Raw genomic sequence first — 22,837 nt, 5'->3', positions numbered from 1 at the left:
ATCTGAACAGTACTCATAAATGTTCCATAGAAAACACAGAATTTCTTTAAATGTAATCGCCAAGGTTTTTGAACTTATACTAATTACACATTAGTTGATTTCACCCATAGTTTGTTCCCTATTATATTTTCAATACAGGACATGTATAGGAGGCAGAGGGAGATGTCTTCCCCAGACGTTCATATTATTATGATGTAAATGCCACCATTTAAGAAATATTGTGGATACATCACAAACTTTTAGAGAAAAATAGTCATGAAATTATCCCTGCATAACAATAATTTACTACAAATGTACCATTCTAAATCCTGGACATAGTCAATAAAAAGAAAACTGGAAACAAGGAACCTGGTTCCTGTCTGTTATTTTTTGTCATCGCTTTTAAGTCTGGTTTCACTGACACATAGCTGTCTATGCTTTTCAATCTCTGGGGACAGCACTAGACAGTTATCACAGACATTTAAATAACTAAAAATATGCTAATACCAAATATTAAAATATTTATTTTTGATTTTTGATTTTTTGATAGGGTACTTTTTACAAGCTTAAGTGTTAAGCTGTTGATATTATCCCAATGTCATCACTATAGATGACTCTAAGTCTTATAATGTACTTTGTCCATGAATATAAATGTTCTCTGTGCTACAAATGTAGGGATCTTCTCACTGTAGATCCAAACATAGTCACACTCTGAGTTTTGGCTCTTTTCTGTCTTGTAGTATAAAATACCTCACCCTTCACTTACTTTTAGGTTGTTTGAAACACTAGATGCTTTTTCTTAAGACTATCTACAACTCTCTCTTATACTGATTCTCTTAGGAATCATTTCCTGGTTTCTTTCACTCCTGCTCTCTTTAGATTAGCAAAAAGATCTGGAATGTCAAGTAGTGTCATCTGTGGGCAAAAGTGTTTCATAACATGTCTTAATTAGGGTTTTACTGCTATGAACAGACACCTATGACCAAGGCAACTCTTAAAAAGAACAACAGTTAATTGGGGTTGACTTACAAGTTCAGAGGTTCAGTTCATATCATCAAGTCAGGAGCAATACAGTGTCCTGGCAGTCAGGGGTTTGGAGGAGCTGAGAGTTCCACCTCTTGTTCTGAAGGAAGCTAAGAGTGGCTTTTAAGCACCTAGGATGAGGGTCTTAAAGTTCATGCCTACAGTGATACACCTACTTCAAGGCCACACCTCCTAATAGTGCCACTCCCTGGGCCAAGCATATATAAACCACCATGTACAATGCCCTTCTTTGTCTTTCACAGAGGGAGTGCTGTAGTACCTGTGTCTCTCAGGCTGAGGCTGCTCCTCTGCTGTGGTTTGTTTTAGTCAAGACTTTTATTCTTCCCTTCTAGGTTGAACTTTTTACAGACTAGCCTTAGAACAATCTGATAGTTTATATTGATGATTATATTCAGAGTTGTAAAATGCTTCTGCCTCTTTATTTCTTTCAGGTCTACTGGGGCGGCGGCGGCAGCAGTGCAGCAGTGGCTGGTCCAGCTGAAGGGCCATCAGCAGTGGAACGAAGGCGACACAGGGTCCAGTTAGGCCCTGCGCCCACGACCACTGACCTTCGCTGACCAGCCGGGCGCCAAGGCAACTCTTAAAAAGAACAACAGTTAATTGGGGTTGACTTACAAGTTCAGAGGTTCAGTTCATATCATCAAGTCAGGAGCAATACAGTGTCCAGGCAGTCAGGGTTTGGAGGAGCTGAGAGTTCCACCTCTTGTTCTGAAGGAAGCTAAGAGTGGCTTTTAAGCACCTAGGATGAGGGTCTTAAAGTTCATGCCTACAGTGATACACCTACTTCAAGGCCACACCTCCTAATAGTGCCACTCCCTGGGCCAAGCCTATATAAACCACCATGTACAATGCCCTTCTTTGTCTTTCACAGAGGGAGTGCTGTAGTACCTGTGTCTCTCAGGCTGAGGCTGTGGTTTGTTTTAGTCAAGACTTTTATTCTTCTCTTCTAGGCTGAACTTTTTACAGACTAGCCTTAGAACAATCTGATAGTTTATATTGATGATTATATTCAGAGTTGTAAAATGCTTCTGCCTCTTTATTTCTCTCAGGTCTACTGACTATGAAAAAAGTTTTGTTAGAGATAGAATGTAGATATTGATAATATGCTATAGTGAGTGATCCAAACTACCAAACATCAAGTAATGGTGTTCATTGCAGTATACTTTCCTTTTGATAATAGCCTATCAATGTGATGAGAGAATATTCACTAGACATTTCCATGAATGGAGTCTATAGTCAAAATACTTGTAGTTTTATTATGTTTGAAATTTGTCTTATATTTATATGATGAGTCCATTACTGACATACAATGTTTCTCTTCTTGTAGCCATGACCACCCAAGGGCACATGGGAGTATTTTGGCTTATAGTTTAAGAGACACAGTCCATCGTGGCATAGAGGGTGTGGAAGGATCATGTAATCACATTGAATCCACAGTCAGGAAACAGAGATGGAACTAGGGATTGTTGCATGATGGTTAGGATCTGGGTTTGTATCTCAATACCTACTTATAAGCTATCTTACTTGCATTGCTTGTGACCCCCCTGCTAGGAGGTGTGGAGCTGTATGACAATAATAGGATCACTATTGTTGGCTAGCAGCCTCACCTGAATAAACAAAAAACAAACAAACAAAAAAGCAAACAAGGAATCTAGGCTCAGTGAGAGATTTTACCAGAAAAGCAGACCATGATAGAGCCGGGCAACTAATGTCTTTTGTCGACTTTGTGATCTAATATATGTGGCCAAACATGCAACAACACACATTCATACACTGCAACATCAACACACACACACACACACACACACACACACACACACACACACACCAGACAGGAAGAGGGTTATTTTTCTAATCAGATGTAAAGACCTGCTTCTGACATCATCCCTTCTCTACTGAGCCTCTCCTTCCTAACTAACTGCTGACCTCATAGGTTACTGATATATCATAATACAAAATATACTCATTTCAGCGTAAAACCTCTTTATACTGTTTAATAGTGCATGCATGGTTCAAAAGTCCAATGTTCATGTTTCTGTTGAGACTCAAAACGGTTTTTAGAGTACGAGTCCACCTAACAGAATAAAAACAAATGACATCATCACAAAGTTCAATGGTAGTGGATAAATGGTCCCTTTCTAAAAGGAAAGAGTGTGCTAAGAAAAGATACAACCTCAGCTTCATTCAGTGAACTTAGAAACTAATGGAACCTGGGGGATAGGAAAGCCAATCATTGACACAACAGGTGAAAAAGGCTAAAATCAGATAAATATGTCAGGAAAATAGACAATAATAATTTTTCTTAGATACATATCATAGTAAGAAAAATATAGTGTAAGACATTGCTATAATTACATCTGTTTGATGCGCACACATCCCTCATTTTTATGGAAATCATCTTCTTAGGCATCTACTGTAGAAGTGAATATTGAAGTGAACAGTGGAATCATGACATTATCTCAAGAAGACAAAGAACAGAAATAAAGAGGTGTTAGAAACACTCCACTAAAGGCTCAAAGTACATTCGTGGGAAAGGCAGACTCAAGAGTAAACATAGGCTACATGTCAGAAAGAGAAAGCTATGAAAAAGCTAAACCCAATCCTTCTCAAGTTCTCCTTTCATTAGTTTGCATGCAGTAGCACTTTCCCTTTACACACTTGAAAATTTGAAACAAAGCAAAGCAACAAGGTTTTTCATTGAAACCATGCCCAGCCCAAATATTAATATATTTTATTTGTGTTTATTTTGTTTTATTGTTGAGGATTTAATAATTCCTGTATTATATTTTTAAATTGTTGTTATTCTCTCTATACATACATATATAAATATATACATATATATATACATACATATATAAATATATACATATACTCAAACACACAAAAACACACACATGCACATATATGTATATATATGTATACATAATAATAATAATAATAATAGTAATAATAATAATGCATTAGTATATGAACAAACTAGTTGAGTTAACTTAGTGTTACACGTAAGTGTATAATATCAGAGCTGACCAGTTGATATTAGATAATCATTTAAGGGTTATTTCCAATCTCCTAGTACTTATTATTATTAGGTGTATAGGTGGGCTTTGGGTCCTTCTTTGCTTAAACTTTGCCCAGTGTGGAATTCCAGTCTCTTGTATCTGCCTTCAGATCAATATGTATAACTCTTCACTCCTGCAACACCAAGTCTACTTACATGGTACCATACTTCCTATCATGATGATAATGGACTAAAAAGCTGAAACTGTAAGACAGCCAAAATAAAATATTGACATTTACATGAGTTGATCATGCATTACCACTGATCATGGTGTCTTTTCCAAGAATTAAAATTCTAACTATGACAGAGTTCATACCAGCAATTGACTGGGCTATTGTTGCAATAGGCCTGACCATGTTTTTGTTTAGAAGAATATGGACTTTGGCATTGTGGATTAGAAAATTAGTTGAATGCTTTAAGATGGGACTTAGTGGACTATCCTAGTAGGAACATGGAAGTTAGTGCTGTTGAGGGCAGATTGGTCTGTGGAAGCCTGACTGAAGAGGTTTCTGAGAAGGATTTTGGTATGTGGCCCAGGGATTGTACATGTGATACTTTGTTAAAGAACATGTCTGATTTTTGCACTTGTCCAAAGCATCTGCCTGAGGTTAAAGTGAAGAGATTTAGATTATTGGCAAGAGAAACCTAAAAACAACCTAGTTTAGTCTCTGTCCTGTGGCTCACTGTTATGAAGAGTATTTTGTTCTAGCCTAACAAGCTTAGAAAGAATAAATACAAAATATATGGTTCAACTATTAAATGGGGCTCCAGGAAGTGGAATGGTGCTAAACCCTGTATTCAAGGATATTAAATGGAATTAAGGAAGTGATACCCTTGGGCAAGATTCCTCCTACCTAATCTTATCATTTATATTCTTGCAGTTGATGAAGGACAGTTACAACATGTTGGACATTATTATGACCTGATTATTGTTTTCATTTGGAGATATAAGTTTGTATCTAATTGACAAGGATTGTATTTTGAGGGCTATTCTTGGTTGGTCTTCCTGTGTGGTTGCAATCTCCTTCAGCCTCTTCAATCCTTTCCTCAACTCTTCTATAGGAGTCCATGACCTCAGTCCAATGGTTAGCTGTAAGTATCTGCATCTGTCTCAGTCAGCTGCTGTTAGAGGACAACCTCTCTAGGTTGTCCTCTCAAAAGACAACCATGCTCAGCTTCTGTCTTCTCCCATCTTCATGGTGGGATTCATCATGATTTCCAGCAGTTTCTGCCCCCTGGCTGAAGAAGATGAGTCTTTGCAATATGATAAGGGCCTTCTATCTCTCACAGCATTCTCTAAGATAATATTTGGGTACTATGGCAGGCAGCAGCTTTTGGGATAGCCCCTGATCCAGTTGTTCAGGACCCACATGATGGTCAAGCTGCACATCTAGTACATATGTGTGGGGAGGCCTAGGTCTAGCCCATGTATGTTCTTTGGTTGGTGATTCAGACTCTGAGAGTCCCAAGGGTCCAGGTTAGTTGACTGTTGGTCTTCCTGTGGAGCTCCTGTCCCCTTCTGCCCCACAATCTTTTCTTCTATTCTTCCATAATAGTCCCCAAGCACCACCCACAGTTTGGCTGTGGGTGTCTGTATCTGTTTGAGTCAGTTGCTGGGTGGATCCTGTCATAGGACAGCATGCTCCTGTCTGCAAGCATAAGAGTATCATTAATAGTGTCAGAGATTGGTGCTTCCCCTGGGCCGGGTCTCAAGTTGTGTTGGTTGTTTTTTTTTCTTCAATTTGTGCTCTCTTTTATTACTTTCTTTCTTTCTCTCTTTTGTTCTTCCTTTCTTTCTTTTTTTATTAATATTTTTATTTTCTATATTCTTTGTTTACATTCCAAAAGATTTCCCTTTTCCCGGATCCCCCCTCCCCATATGTCCCATAAGCCTTGGGTATTCAGGGCTTCTGGGCTAATTAATATCCACTTAATAGAGATTGCATTCCATGTGTATTCTTTTTTTTATGACATATTTTTTATTCGATGTTGAGAAAGAAATTAGGGAAATGACCCCCTTCACAATAGCCACAAACAGTATAAAGTATCTTGGGGGTGACTCTTACCAAACATGTGAAAGATCTTTATGACAAGAACTTCAAGACTCTGAAGAAGGAAATGGAAGAAGACCTCAAAAAATCGGAAAACCTCCCATGCTCATGGATCGGTAGAATCAATATAGTTAAAATGGCCATTTTGCCCAGGATAGCTAAAACATTAATAGTGTCAGAGATTGGTGCTTCCCCTGGGCCGGGTCTCAAGTTATGTTGGTTGTTTTTTTTTTCTTCAATTTGTGCTCTCTTTTATTACTCTCTTTCTTTCTCTCTTTTGTTCTTTCTTTCTTTCTTTTTTTATTAATATTTTTATTTTCTATATTCTTTGTTTACATTCCAAAAGATTTCCCTTTTCCCGGATCCCCCCTTCCCATATGTCCCATAAACCTTCTTCTCTCCATCCATTCTCCTATTAGCTCCCTCCTTTTCTTCTCTGTCCTTATATTCCCCTCCAATGCTAGATCAATCCTTTCCAGGATCAGGACCTTCTCTATACTTCTTCATGGGAGTCATTTGTTATGCGATTTGTGCCTTGGGTATTCAGGGCTTCTGGGCTAATTAATATCCACTTAATAGAGATTGCATTCCATGTGTATTCTTTTTTTTATGACATTTTTTTTATTCGATGTTGAGAAAGAAATTAGGGAAATGACCCCCTTCACAATAGCCACAAACAGTATAAAGTATCTTGGGTGTGACTCTTACCAAACATGTGAAAGATCTTTATGACAAGAACTTCAAGACTCTGAAGAAGGAAATGGAAGAAGACCTCAAAAAATCGGAAAACCTCCCATGCTCATGGATCGGTAGAATCAATATAGTTAAAATGGCCATTTTGCCAAAAGCAATATACAGATTTAATGCAATACCCATCAAAATCCCAACTCAATTCTTCACAGAGTTAGAAAGAGCAATTATGAAATTCATCTAGAATAACAAAAAGCCCAGGATAGCTAAAACTATTCTCAGCAACAAAAGAAATTCTGGGGGAATCAGTATCCCTGACCTCAAGCAATACTACAGAGCAATAGTGCTAAAAACTGCATGGTATTGGTACAGTGACAGGCAGGCAGATCAATGGAACAGGATTGAAGATCCAGAAATGAACCCACACACCTATGGCCACTTGATCCTCGACAAAGAGGCTGAAAACATCCAATGGAAAAAAAGATAGCCTTTTCAACAAATGGTGCTGGTTCAACTGGAGGTCAGCATGCAGAAGAATGCGAATTGATCCATCCTTGTCTCCTTGTACTAAACTCAAATCCAAATGGATCAAGGACCTCCACATAAAGCCAGACACTCTGAAGCTAATAGAAAAGAAACTGGGGAAGACCCTTGAGGACATCGGTACAGGGAGAAAGTTTCTGAACAGAACACCAATAGCATATGCTCTAAGATCAAGAATTGACAAATGGGACCTCATAAAATTACAAAGTTTCTGCAAGACAAAGGACACCATCAAGAGGACAAATCGGCAACCAACAAATTGGGAAAAGATCTTCACCAACCCTACATCAGATAGAGGGCTTAATATCCAATATATATAAAGAACTCAAGAAGTTGGACTCCAGAAAACCAAACAACCCTATTAAAAAATGGGGTACAGAGTTAAACAAAGAATTCTTAACTGAAGAACTTTGGATGGCGGAGAAGCATCTTAAAAATGCTCAACTTCATTAGTCATTAGGGAAATGCAAATCAAAACAACCCTGAGATTTCACCTTACACCAGTCAGAATGGCTATGATTAAAAATTCAGGAGACAGCAGGTGTTGGAGAGGGTGTGGAGAAAGAGGAACACTCCTCCACTGCTGGTGGGGTTGCAAATTGGTACAACCACTGTGGAAATCAGTCTGGCGGTTCCCCCGAAAACTGGGCACCTCACTTCCAGAAGATCCTGCTATACCACCCCTGGGCATATACCCAGAGGATTCCCCACCATGTAATAAGGATACATGCTCTACTATGTTCATAGCAGCCCTATTTATAATTGCCAGATGCTGGAAAGAACCCAGGTATCCCTCAACAGAAGAGTGGATGCAAAAATCTGGTATATCTACACAATTGGGTACTATTCAGCCGTTAGAAACAATGAATTCATGATATTCTTAGGCAAATGGATGGAGCTAGAGAACATCATACCAAGCCAGGTAACCCAGACTCAAAAGTCGAATCATGGTATGCACTCACTAATAAGTGGATATTAACCTAGAAAACTGGTATACCCAAAACATAATCCACTCATCAAATGAGGTACAAGAAGAAAGGAGGAGTGGCCCCTTGTTCTGAAAGACTCAGTGAAGCAGTATTTGGCAAAACCAGAACGGGGAAGCGGGAAGGGGTGGGTGGGAGGACAGGGGGAGAGAAGGGGGCTCATTGGACTTTCGGGGAGTGGGGGGCTAGAAAAGGGGAAATCATTGGAAATGTAAATAAAAAATATAATGAATAAACAAAAAAGAATAAAAGTGCTATGAATAGTTGAATAGCCTTTGTGAGATGTCGGAGCATCTTTTGGGTATATGCCCAGGAGCCTGGGGCCAGCCCTCGTTGTTCTTTGTTATTGTTGATTTTTCTAGAGGCAGTTGTTCCACTTCCTAGTCTGTCCTCCAAAAACCTCCCCCTTCCCCCTCCCCTTTGCCTTTAAGAGGGTGCTCCTCAACCCACCCACCTATCCACTCCAGGCTCACCCATCCAGCATCCCTTTTGATAGGACAACAAGGAAGCATCCCTTCCACAGGACCTAATACCTCTCCTCCCATTGATGCCAGATATAGCAGTCCTCTGTAACATATGTAGTGGGAGCCATGGACCCATCCATGTATACTCTTTGGTTGTTTAATCCCTGGGAGCTCTGTGGGTTCCAGTAGGTTAATATTGTTGCTCTTTCTATGGGGTTTCAATTCCCTTCAACTCCTTCAGTCCTTCCCTAACTCTTCCCTTAAGGTCCCTAGTCTCAGCCCAGTGGTGGCTGTGAACTTCATCTGTCTTAGTCACGTGCTGGCAGAACTTCTCAGTGGATAGCCATACCAGACTCCTGTCTATAAGCACTTCTTGTTAGCAATAGTGTAGAGGTTTTGTGTCTGCAGTTGGGATGGATCCAAAGGTGGAGTGATCTCTGGATGACCTGATTTTGATCTCTAGTCCATTTTTTGTCCCTGAGTTTTCTTTAGACAGGAACAATTTTGGGTTAAAATATTTGAGATGTGTGGGTGGCCCCATCACTCTATTGGGTGACATGTCTAATTACTAGAGAGGGTCTCTTCAGGTTCTATCTCCCATATATTGTGTATTTCAGCTAATGCCATCTGGTTTGGGTCCTGGGGTATTCCTCTTGCATCCCTGGCATCTGGGACTTTCTAGTGATTTCCCTCATTCCCTACCTCCAAATGCTACTTATATTTATTCATTCTCTTGGCCCTCTGGACTTCTCTCCTGTCTCTTCTCATACCTGGTCCTGCCCCCTTTTTCCCTGCCCCTTCCCTCTCTCACCCAGTTCCCTGGCTCCCTCTGCCTCCTGTGATTACTTTGTTCCCCCTTCTAAGTAGGATTTAAGCTTCTAGACTTTGGCCTTTCTTTTTGTTAAGATTCATATGCTCTGTGAGTTGTATCATGGGTATTCTGAACTTTTGGACTAATATCCACATATCAGTGAGTACATACTATGAATGTCCTTTTGGGTCTAGGTTACCGCACTCAAGTTCCATTCATTTCTCTACAAAATTCATGAAGTCATTTTTAATAGCTGAATATTATTCCAATATGTAAATGTACCACATCTTCTGTATCCATTCTTCCATTTAGGGACGTCTGGGTTGCTTCCATCTTCTAACTATTATAAATAAGGCTGTTATGAGCATAGTGGAGCATGTGTCCTTATATGTTGGAGCATCTTTTGGGCATATGTCCAGGAGTGGTATAGCTGGGTCCTCAAGTAGAACTATTTCCAATTTTCTGAGGAACTGACAGATTAATTTCCAAAGTGGTTGTACCAGTTTGCAGTCCTACCAGCAATGGAGGAGTGTTCCTCTTTTTCCACATCCTCACCAGCATGTGCTGTTACTTGAGTTTTTGATCTTAGCCATTCTGATTTGTATAGGGTGGAATCTCAGGGTCATTTTGATTTGTGTTTTCATGATGACTAAGGATATTGAACAATTCTTTAGGTGCTTGGGGACCATTCAAGATTCCTCAGTTGAGAATTATTTGTTTAGCTCTGTATCCTATTTTTTTTAGTTGGGTTATTTGGTTTTCTGGAGTCTAACTTTCTGAGTTCTTTGTTTATTTTGGATATTAGCCTTCTATCAGATGTAGGGTTGGTATAGCTCTTTCCCCAATCTATAGGTTTCCCCTATCTATAGGTTGACATTTTGTCCTGTTCACAGTTTCCTTTGCCTTATTGGAGCTTTTCAGTTTCATGAGTTCCCACTTATCAATTCTTGATCTTAGAGCCTGAGTTATTGGTGTTCTGTTCCAGAAAATTTCCCTTGTGCAGATGTGTTTCAGGCTCATTCCCACTTTCTCTTCTGTTAGATTCAGCATATTTGGTTTTATGTTGAGGTCCTTGATCCACTTAGACTTGAGCTTTGTACAAGAAAATAAATATGGATAAATTTTCATTCTTCCACACGCAGACTGCCAGTTAGACCAGCACCATTTATTGAAGATGCTTTCTTTTTTTCCCACTGTATGGCTTTGGTTTCTTTGTCAAAGATCAAGTGGCCATAAGTGTATGGGTTTATTTCTGGGTCTTCAATTTTATTCCATTGATCTACCTGCCTTTTTCTGTACCAATAAAATGCGGTTTCTATCACTATTGCTCTGTAGGTTAGCTTGAGGTCAGGGATAGTGATGTCTCCAGAAGTTCTTTTATTGTTAAAAATTGTTTTCACTATGCTGGGTCTTTTGTTTTTCCAGATGAAGTTGAGAATTGTTCTTTCTATGAGTGAAGAACTGTTTTGGAATCTTGAAGGCGATTGCATTGAATCTGTAGAATGCTTTTGGTAGGATGACCATTTTTACTATGTTAATCCTACCAATCCATGAGCATGGGAGATCTTTACAACTTCTGAGGTCTTCTTTGATTTCTTTTTTCAGGGATCTGAAGTTCTAGCCCTACAGATCTTTTATTTTTTTGGTCAAAGTTACACCAAGTTATTTTATACTATTTGTGACTATTGTGAAGGGTGTGGTTTCCATTAATTCTTTCTCAACCCATGTGTCCTTTGTATAAAGAAAACCTACTGATTTGTTTGAATTAATTTTATATCCAGCCACTTTGCTGAAGTTATTAGCTGTAGTTCTATGGTAGATTTTTTTGGGGGGTGGATCACTTATGTATACTATCACATCATCTATAAATAGTGATACCTTGACTTTTTCTTTCCAACTCATATCCCTTTGATCTCCCTTTGTTATTTTATTGTTCTAGTTAGAACTGTAAGTACTATATTAAATAGGGAGAGAGTGGGCAGCCTTGTCTTGTCCCTGATATTAGTGGGATTGCTTCTATTTTCTTTCCATTTAATTTGATGTTGGCTGTTGGTTTGCTATATATCTTCTATTATGTTTAGGTACCTTCCATGAATTCCTGATCTTTCTAGGACTTTTAACATGAAGGCATGTTGTATTTTTTGAAGGGTTTTACAGTATTTTATGAGATGATCATGTGAGGTTTCCCTTTGAGTTTGTTTATATAGGGTATTATGTTAATGAATTTTTGTATATTCAACCATCCCTGCATCTCTGGGTTGAAGCCTACTTGTTCATGATGAATAAGTGTTTTGATGTGTTCTTGGATTTGGTTTGCTAGGATTTTATTGAGAATTTTTGCTTCAATAGCGAAATTGGTAAGTGAAATAGTGAAATCATAAGTGAAATTGGTCTTGAAGTTCTCTTTTTTTTGGAGTCTTTGTGTGCTTTAGGTATCAGAGTAACTAGGAATTAGGTAGTGTTCTTTCTGGTTCTATTTTGTGGAAGAATTTGAGGAGTGATGGTGTTAGCTCTTTTTTAAAATATTATTTTAAAATATTTTTATTTTCTATATTCTTTGTTTACATTCCAAATGATTTCTCCTTTCCCAGATCCGCCCCCCCCATATGTCACATAAACCTTCTTCTCTCTACCCATTCTCAACATCATTAATCATTAGGGAAATGCAAATCAAAACAACCCTGAGATTTCACCTCACACCAGTCAGAATGGCTAAGATCAAAAACTCAGGAGACAGCAGGTGTTGGCGAGGATGTGGAGAAAGAGGAACACTCCTCCACTGCTGGTGGGAATGCAAGATGGTGCAACCATTTTGGAAATCAGTCTGGCGGTTCCTCAGAAAACTGGGCTTGACAGTTCCTGAGGACCCTGCTATACTACTCCTGGGCACATATCCAGAGGATTCTTCAGCATGCAATAAGGACATATGCTACACTATGTTCATAGCAGCCCTATTTGTAGTAGCCAGAAGCTGGAAAGAACCTAGGTGTCCTTCAACGGATGAATGGATACAAAAAATGTGGTATATTTACACAATGGAGTACTATTCAGTCATTAGAAACAATGAATTCATGAAATTCTTAGACAAATGAATGGAGCTGGAGAACATCATACTAAGTGAGGCAACCCAGTCTCAAAAGATCAATAATGGCATGCACTCATTGATAAGTGGGTATTAGCCTAGAAACTTTGAATACCCAAGACATAATCCACAAATTAAATGAAGTCCAAAAACAATGGAGGAGTGGCCCCTGGTTCTGGAAAGACTCAGTACAAGAGTATAGGGGAATTCCAGAACAGGGAAGTGGGAAGGGGTGGATGGAGGAGCAGGGGAGGGAAGATGGTTTATCAGACTTGCGGGGAGTGGGGACCCAGAAAAGGGGAAATTATTGGAAATGTAAATAAAAAATATATCAATAAAAAAAAGAATGGATCAATTCACATTCTTCTGCATGCTGACCTCCAATTGAACCAGCACCATTTGTTGAACAGGCTATCTTTTTTTCCACTGGATGTTTTTGGATACTTTGTCGAAGATCAAGTGACTATAGGTGCATGGATTCATTTCTGGGTCTTCAATTCTATTCCATTGGTCCACTTGCCTGTCACTGTGCCAATACCATGAAGTTTTTAACACTATTGTTCTGTAGTATTGCTTGAAGTCAGGGATACTGATTCCCCCTGAATTTCTTTTGTTGTTGAGAATAGTTTTAGCTATCCTGGGTTTTTTGTTATTCTAGATGAATTTGAGAATTGCCTTTTCTAATTCTGTGAAGAACTGAGTTGGGATTTTGATGGGGATTGTGTTGAATCTGTACATTGCTTTTGCCAAGATGGCCATTTTAACTGTATTAATCCTGTAAATCCACAAGCATGGCAGATTTTTCCATTTTATGAGGTCTTCTTCAATTTCCTTCTTCAGTGACCTGAAGTTCTTGTTGTATAGATCTTTCACTTGTTTGCTTAGAGTCACACCAAGATACTTTATATTGTTTGTGGCTATTGTGAAGGGTGTCATTTCCCTAACTTCTTTCTCAGCCTGCTTATCCTTTGAGTATAGGAAGGCAACTGATTTTCTTGAGTTGATTTTATAACCAGTCACTTTGCTGAAGTTGTTTATCAGCTATAGGAGTTCTCTGGTGGAGGTTTTCAGGTCACTTAAGTAAACTATCATGTCATCTGCAAATAGTGATAATTTGACTTCTTCCTTTCCAATTTGTATCCCCTTATGTTGTCTAATTGCTCTAGCTAGAAGTTCAAGTAGTATATTGAAAAGATATGGAGAGAGAGTACAGCCTTGAATACTTTGATCCTTCTTAGAATGGGGAACAAAGTACCCATTGGAGTAAATACAGATACAAAGTTTGACACAGAGACTGAAGGAAAGGCCATTCAGAGCCTGCCCTACCTGGGGATCCATCCCATATTCAGTTACCCAACCCAGGCACTATTGTAGATGCCAAGAAGTACTTTCTGACATGAGTCTGATATAGCTGTCTCCTGGGGCGCTCTGTCTGAGCCTGACAAAGACAGAGGCAGATGATTACATATAACCTTTGGGCTTAGCATGGGTTTCCCTATAGAGGAGATAAAGATCTGAAGGAAATTAGGGGTTTGCAACTTCATTAGAAGAACTATAATATCAACCAAGCATACCTCCAAGAGCTTTCCAGGAACTAAACCACCATTCAAAGAGTACACATGGAGGGACCCATGGCTCCAGCCGCAAATGAAGCAGAGCATGGCCTTGTCAGACATCAATGAGAGGAGAGGCCCTTGGACCTGTAAAGGCTGGTTGCCCTAGTGCAGGGGATTTCCATGACAGGGAAGCAGGAGTGGGTGGGTTAGTGAGCAGAGGTGTGGGTGTGGGGGATGGGGGGTGGGGAGTGGGGGTGTAGGGCGTGGGAGGTGGAATGGGATAGGGGGTTTTCGGAAGGGAAACAAGGAAAATAGATAACATTCCAAATATAAATAAAGAAAATATCTAGAAAAAAGAAGCAACACCTCAGTGTGTTTATTTTTTTAAAGCATTGATTCCATATTGTTTATGTGACTTCTGGTATACTAATAGCATTTTTGACAACACTTGCCTTTTCCTTTATAACAGGAGCCAACAAAATTATACAACCATGGACATTCAAAGTAGTGACAGAAACCTTTTCTTTGGATACATTCTTTTGTATCATGGCTAAAAGCTGTTAGAAAAGAAAAGAACAGAAAAACCTTAGTCTCTTGGCTATCACTGTGGTCACATTTAGCACACTGATGATCATATAAGAGTTCAATACAAAGTACATGCAAAAGAAATAATTTTATAACTTGTGTCCTGGACATGTAATAAAATATGAGATGTCTTGAACTAACACACCAGGGAGAGTCCCACAGCTAAATATCCACATAGATTGTGGTTTTTACATTAGAAAACAATTGTAGAATACTTTCTTTTCTATTCATTTTGAGACAGGGTATCACTCTATAGGCCTCACTGGCTTGGAATTCATTATGTAGTTCAGGATGGCTTTGACTCATCCTCTTAGATGTTGGGATTATAGGAAGAACCATGATCTCTGGCTGTAGAAAATTCTCATCACCACAAACTCTTCAGTGGGACTGTGATGCTATGGTGGTGGGAGGAAAGGGAGTGACGCTCGACTTTCCCATCCCAGAACTTCCTCAAAGATGCATCACAGCTTAACTCATCTACTTCCTAACATTAAACCCATCTTTTTGAGTTCTGTATCATAGCTTTTCTCTACATTTTGGGGGTTCTGTCTTTTCTTGTGTATGATTGTTGAAAGAGCAATGCTCTAAATCTAACATTGATCTCTATAATGATCATCCCTAATCAGACCCTTCAGAGGTTACCATATCCAGATTTTGTTTCCTTTTATGGAGCTGGTGGATGCTGGCATGACTCTAAGAGGATGCTTTGTGTATTCTATGTTCCCTGGTGAAATACTTGCACTAGGATGAGCAATAGAGATCAAGTTTTGAAAGCATATTGCTGAGTTTGTTTTTCTTAATGGCATCATTAATCTGTATATATACATATATGTATATATGTTTCGCCTCTTTAATGTTGATAAATTTTAATTGTTTTAAATTATTGGCTTGACAGAGTCTCAAGAGTCACTTGGAAAAAGGGCCTCCGTTATGTCTGTTGAGATTATCTTGGTTGTGTTAATCAGTGTGAGATAATCCATTTTAACTGTGCATTGGACGATTCTCTGGCACGTATCATGGATCATATAAATGGAGAAAATGAGGAATAATGAACTCCTTCGTTGCTCTCTGATTTTGGACTATGGCTTATTGATGTTTCTTTTTTAGTTTCTATGGAAAAATATCCTGAGAAAAGCAACTTATGAGAGAAAGGGCTTAGTTCATAATTACATGTTACAATTTATTAGTACAAAAATATCAAGGTGGCAGGAAGTTGAAGAAATTAGTTGTCATAACCACAATCAAAAGAAGAGAGGAGAGAGAAGAGGGACAGAGAGAGACAGAGAGAGAGAGAGAGACAGAGAGAGAGAGAGAGAGACAGAGAGACAAAGAGAGAGAGAGGGAGAGAGAGAGAGAGAGAGAGAGAGAGAGAGAGAGAGAGAGAGAGACGGACAGACAGACAGACAGACAGAATACATACACTTTGAGAGACAAAGAAATAGGAGAGGACAGTCAGAGAGACAGAGTGAGAGAGAGAGAGAGAGTGAGAGAGAGGGAGACAGCAAGCAAGGGAGAGAGTAAGACAGTGAGATAGTTACTCTTAGCAAGATAGATAGATGATAGATAGATACATGATAGATAGATGATAGATAGATAGATGATAGATAGATGATAGATAAATAGATGATAGATAGGTAGATAGATAGGTAGATAGATGCACGAATAGATAGATTATAGATGGATGGATAGATGGATAGATAGATAGATAGATAGATAGAGAACTTGCATGCCACTGCTTAGTTCCCTTTCTGCAGTCTTTTAGAGTTCAGGCCCTAAATCCTGGAGATGGTGACAATTTTTAATGGGCAGGTCTTCTTACTTCAGTTAATGCAACAAAGACAATCACCTATAGATAACCTAGACAATACCTAATTGATATTCTTTTCCCATGCCATTATAGATTGTGTCAAGTAGACAACAGTATCCATTAGGTGGATACAGTGTGACTACGTACTTTAGTTCCCATTGCCATGGATTCCAAGTTGTTCCAGTCACTGGACTGCCTTTCTTCAGTGTGTTCTCCATTTTTGTCCCTGCAGTTTTTAAATAGGAACAATTCTGGGTCAGAAATTTTGACTATGGCTTGGTAACCCTTTCCTTCTGCTTGAGGCCTTATCTATCTATTATAGGTAGATTCTTTAAGTTCGCTCTCCCCACTGTTGGGCATTTTGGATAAGGTCAATGCCTTTGAGTCTTGAGAGTCTCTCACCTCTCAATTCTCTGGGACTTTCAGGAGGCTTCCCTGCCACAGTGTATAATGTAATAAACTGGGAGATAAAATAAACTTTTTTTCATTTGTTGTTTTTTCAGACTATTATATCACATCAGAAAAATAAACCAAGGCAATGGCTAAGCAGAAGAGGTTTAATAGAATAGGTCTATTTTAGAGCCAAGGAGAGACTGAGAACTCAGTTCACTCAATGCCTCCCTGATATAACAGATGACAAATGTGTCCCTTGTCTTCACAGATTAGAAAATCCAGAAAAGCAATGCCTGGACCATGATGGATTCTCCTGCCCTTGTTTTGATTCTCATTCTTCTTAAGTATACCTCTGGCTGATCATCTCCTTCTGCTAATCTGTAGAATGAAACTCTGGCTTTTAACTTTACTAGACTGGGCTAATCAGAAGAAAGAATTAGCAATGGTCTTTGTGTGAAGTAATTCAGTTATATTAGGAGTTTAAGATTTTGCTATGCAGTGATGATGGTTCACTTGATCCCTCATCCCTGGGATTGGGCTCTTGACCTACTGAACATAAGTTATGTGATTAGAGTAGACTTTGTATCCAAGAAATAGTCATATGGCTTCCTTTTATTCACAGGGACACTGTGAGGAATAATATAAAATGAGAGTACTTGTACTTCATTCTAAGTCTCTGCTTCTTACAAACGACCTTTCAAGACATGCATCATCTGTCTTGAACTTACCTAATCTAAAACATCAAGTTCATATTCCCCATTATCCAAGTGTATTGCAGTCATGTGTTAAATGGGCCTGTGAAAGGCTCTAAAGGAGCAGGTGCCTGACTCTTGATAGAAATCTGGCTTCTTGGTGAGATCTGCCTTCCTGGGGATAAGAAAGAATGGTTTCTACAAAGAATATTTCCTAGATGACCATGACAAGACAGTGGTTGAAGATCTTGAGAAATCTCTATTTCTAGCTCTTCATTCTGGACAAGCTCATTGCCCTGATACTTGGGCCACAGAATGAAGTTCCTGATGGCTGTTGGCTGCAGGGTGTTGACCCTGGGAATTCTCTCCTGCTGATTGCTCCTCAGACCCAAAACTCATTTATCACCAGTTCTTTGAGCCAGTGTACTCAGGTTTGGTCAGGAGTTCAGCAGGTCTTGGTACTTACCTTGGTTGATCTGGAAGAAATACATAGAGAGGATCAGCAGCAGAAAGCAGATCTTCATGATTCCTGCACACGGAGCTGATTAAAGACAAGGCCAGAGCTGGCCTAAGAGAGTCAGGAATAAGTACCTTCTGAGAGGAGACATAAGGAGGAGTTGCAATCTAGAGTAACTGTCCAATAGCTGAGCTTCAGTATGTATCCTGAGGAAACTCAAATCCTGAGGGCATTCTGTCTCTGTTGCCTGGGCTTTTGCTTTTCTACTGAAAATGCTAAGTGTCACTTGTCTAAACAGGACTCATAAATTTTCCATAGGAAACTCAGACAACTTTTTAAAACTATGTATTTACACTTATTATAGTTACACATTTGGTTGGGTTTCACTCATCGTTTGTCCCCTGGTGGTTTTACAGTATGGGACATGGATAGAAAGCAGAGGGAAATGTCTTCCGCAGACTCATATTTTTATGACTTAAATGCCATAATTTAAAAATATGGTGGACATATCACAAACTTTTAGAGGAAAACAGACCTTGAAAAATGTCCATTTATATCAACAATTTGATAGGAATGTAGAATTCTAAATCATGGTCAGAGCCAAATAAAAGAAGGGTGTAAATCAGAAGCCTGGAACCTTGTCTCTGTTTCTGTCAGCCAATGTCCCTACGATTTCACTGACACACAGCTCTCTATGTTTTTCAGCCTCTGGGGACAGCACTAAACAGTTTTTACAGATGTTTAGGTAACTTGCAAAATGAAAATACTTACATATAAAAATATTATTTTTGATTCCCATATGGGGTACTTATTTTTCCAGTTCAGGTGTCAAGGTGTTGATATTGTCCAAAGCAACCCATAATTACAGATGACTAAGATTGAAATGCTGTTGGTACCTGAGTATAAATGTCCTCAGTGACTACAGAATCAGACACCTTCTTACCATGGATTCAAACATGGCCACACTGTAGTTTTGCCTATTTTATGTCTTGTAGTGTAAAATACTTCATTCACCCTTCTCTTAACTTTAGGTTGTGTGAGAAACTATGTGACTTTTCTTAAGACTCTTTCTTACTCTCTTTTGGACTGATTCTCTTAGGAATCATTTCCTGCTCTCCTTCCCTCCTGCTATCTGCAGATTAGCAGTAAAATATGGAAAGTCAATTAGAATCAATATCATCTGGAGGCAACATTGTTTCATAGAATGTCTGTGTCCTCCTGTGTTTCTCACAGGAGGAAGTGCAGTAGAGCCTGTATCTCTCAGTCAGGCCGAGGCTGATCTTCTGGTCTGGTTGGTCTTAGTCTACTCCTAGATTCTGCCATTGTAGGATGAACTTTTTACAGACTGGTCTCATAACAGTCTGCTGTTGTTTTATATTGGTGATTATATTCAGAGTGGTAAAATGATCCTGGCTCTTTACTACTTTGATGTCTATTCACTATGAAAAGTTTTCATAAAGATGGAATGCAGATAATGATGCCAAGTTATAGTCAGAGGTTCAAACTACCCAATATCAAGTAACCGTGCACATCATAGTATACTTTCCTTTTGAAATAGCATATCAGTATGGTAAAAGAATATTCACTAGTCATTTCATAGAGGGGTGTTTGTAGGAAAAGTAATTACAGTTTTGTTGTGTTGGAAAAAATATCCTGATCTTACATTTATATGATGAGTATATTGCTGACATGCAGTGTTTCTCTTCTTGTAGCTGTGACAATTCAGGGAAAGATGGAAGTATTGCTGTGATAGGCTTGACCATGTTTTTGTTAGGAGGAATATGTCTTTGGGACTGTGGATTAGAAAATCGGTTGAATGCTTTAAGGTGGAACTCAATCCTAGTGGGAACATGGAAAACAGTGTTGCTGAGGGCAATTCGAACTGTGGAAGACTGACTGAAGAGATTTCGACAGGAGAAGGATTTTGGTATGTGACCTGGGGATTGTTTTTGTGATATATGCATATATGTATATATATATATATTTATTAAAGAATGTGACTGCTTTTTGCCCTTGTCTGAAGAGTCTGCCTGAGGCTAAAGTGAAGAGATTTAGATTGCTGGTAAAGGAAATCTAAAAAAGATTCTTGTTATTAGCCTCTATCCTGTGGTTCACCTTTATGAAGATTATTTTGTTCCAGCCTCACAAGCTTAGAAAGGACAAATACACAATGTGTGATTCAAGTACTTAAAGGGGCTCCAGGAAATGGAATGGAGCTAAATCCCATATTGAAGGGTATTAAATGGAACTAAGGGATTGATAGCCTTTGGGTTAGATTCCTCCCACTGAAGCTAATTATTTACATTTTTGCACCAGGAATAGGAACATCATGTTGGACATTATTATGACCTGATTATTTTTTTCATTTTGGAGATATACATTTGTGTCAAATTGACAAGGTTGTATTTTGATGGTTATTCTTGGTTGTCACCTTGACTATATCTGGAAAGATCACACTTGTGATCCAAATACTGAGGCACATTGGACATGCTTACAAAGATCTTGTGTAAAGGAATTAAAGAAAAACTTCGGTTCAGATGAGGAGCCTTTAAAGCCAGCACTCAGGAGACAGAGGCATACAGATTTCTGAGTTCAAAGTCAGTCTACAGAGCAAGTTCTAGGGAAGCCAAACTTGTGCAGTGAAGAAAAATTTTGAACACAGAAAGAATGAAGATGTAATAAAACAATGGGCCATGTTCCAGCCTTAGCAAGCAGCACAACTCTCTAGCCACATGACTCTGGCTTTGAGTGAAAAAGAGGGGCTGCTTGAATAATTCATGCTGGTCAGTGGGAGCTAAGAAATTAGCAGTGATCCAGAAGAGACCAGGGCCACGGTGGTGAAAATTTCTGGGAAGTGTTTTAGGAGAGCACAAAGAAGTTGTGTTCCAGATAATGACCTTATGCTGAAAGATGGTCTTGATGGTGTGTAGGAATCAGACAGGTGTTTATGGTTTCAGTGATTTGAAAGGGTCAAGAAAAACAGCCGAGGTTTGGAATTATGGGAAGCCTGTCTCAGTCAGCTGCTGGTAGGGTGTCTCAACGACAGTCATACTAGGCTCTGGTTTAAGTGAGTCACAAGTGAGGATGCACTTCATAGCATCAGTAACCGAGCCTTGGTGCTTCCCTATAAGATGGATTCCAAGTTGTTCCAGTCACTGGACTGCCTTTCTTCAGTGTGTTCTCCATTTTTGTCCCTGCAGTTTTTAAATAGGAACAATTCTGGGTCAGAAATTTTGACTATGGCTTGGTAACCCTTTCCTTCTGCTTGAGGCCTTATCTATCTATTATAGGTAGATTCTTTAAGTTCGCTCTCCCCACTGTTGGGCATTTTGGATAAGGTCAATGCCTTTGAGTCTTGAGAGTCTCTCACCTCTCAATTCTCTGGGACTTTCAGGAGGGTTTCCCTATCTTCTCCGCCCAGAGACTGCATGTTTCCATTTATTTTCCTGGCTCTCTGGACTTCTTTCCTGTCCTCCCCTGCACAAATTATCCTGTTCCCCTTTTTTCCCTTCCCTCCCCTCTCCCACCCAAGTCCCTTTCCCACTCTACCTCCCATAATGTTTTGTTTCCCCTTGCATTTGGGATTGAGTCATCCTCACTTGGCCTTTTCTGCTTTTTAAACTTCTTAAGGTCTGTGGGTTGTATTCTTCATAGTCTGTACTTTTTGGCTACTATCCACTTATCAGTGAGTACATATACTTTTGGGTGTAGTTTACCTCACTCAAGTTGATATTTTCTAGTTTCATCTATGTGCCTGCAAAATTCATAATGTCCAAATTTTTAATAGCGGAATAGTATTCCAATGTGTAAATGAACCACATTTTCTGTATCCATTCTTCAGTTGAAAAGCATTTAGGTTGTTTTGAGCTTCTGGTTATCACAAAAAAGGCTGCCATGAACAGAGAGGAACTTGTGTCCTTGTGGTATGGTAGAGCATATTTTGGGTATATTCCCAGGAGTGGTATAGTTGGGTCTTCAGGTAGAACTCTTCAGTTTTCTGAGAAACTATCATATTGATTTCCAGAGTGGTTGTACCAGTTTATAATCCCATCAGCAGTGGAGGAGTGTTCCTCTTTCCACAGAAACTCACCAGCAAGTGCTGTTACTTGAGTTTTTTAAATTGTAGCCATTCTGATTGGTAAAAGGTATTGGTTTCAGGTAGTTTTGATTTACATTTCCCTGATGACTAAGAACTTTGAACATTTTTTAAGTGCTTCTGAACCATTCAAGATTCTTCTGTTGTGAATTCTCTGTTTAGCTCTGAATCCCATTTCTTAATTGGGTTATTTGGGCTTTTTGGAGGTTAACTTTTTGACTTCTTATATATTTTGGATATTAGCCCTCTATCAGATATAGAGTTAGTGAAGATATTTTTTCCCCAATCTGTAGGTGGCCTATTTGTGCTGTTGACTGTGTCTTTTGCCTTAGAGAAGCTTTTCAGTTTCATATGGTCCTATTTATCTATTGTTGATATTAGAGCCTAGGCCATTGGTGTTCTGCTTAGAAAGTTTTCCCCCTGGGCCATTGAGTTTGAGGCTCTTTCCTACCTTCTTTTCTATTAGATTCAGTGTATCTTGTTTTATGGTGAAGTCCTTGACTTTACCTTGACCAACTCGGACTTGAGATGTACACAAAATAA

General features: G+C 39.1%; 1 protein-coding gene across 1 annotated transcript; it reads right to left on the bottom strand.

Moving 5' to 3' along the window:
• Positions 1 to 14,690: 14,690 nt before the first annotated feature.
• Positions 14,691 to 18,265, bottom strand: LOC127668353 (beta-defensin 38-like). The gene is made up of 2 exons (XM_052161884.1): positions 18,208 to 18,265; positions 14,691 to 14,821 (listed from the first exon to the last, which is right to left on the bottom strand). The coding sequence occupies exons 1-2, from the start codon at positions 18,263 to 18,265 to the stop codon at positions 14,691 to 14,693; spliced, it is 189 nt and encodes a 62-aa protein (XP_052017844.1).
• Positions 18,266 to 22,837: the final 4,572 nt, after the last annotated feature.

Source organism: Apodemus sylvaticus, chromosome 18, assembly GCF_947179515.1.
Source record: "Apodemus sylvaticus chromosome 18, mApoSyl1.1, whole genome shotgun sequence".
Classification (NCBI taxonomy): Eukaryota; Metazoa; Chordata; class Mammalia; order Rodentia; family Muridae; genus Apodemus; species Apodemus sylvaticus.
The sequence above is the reverse complement of the archived record's forward strand: the minus strand, read 5'-3'. Positions and strand labels throughout refer to the sequence as shown.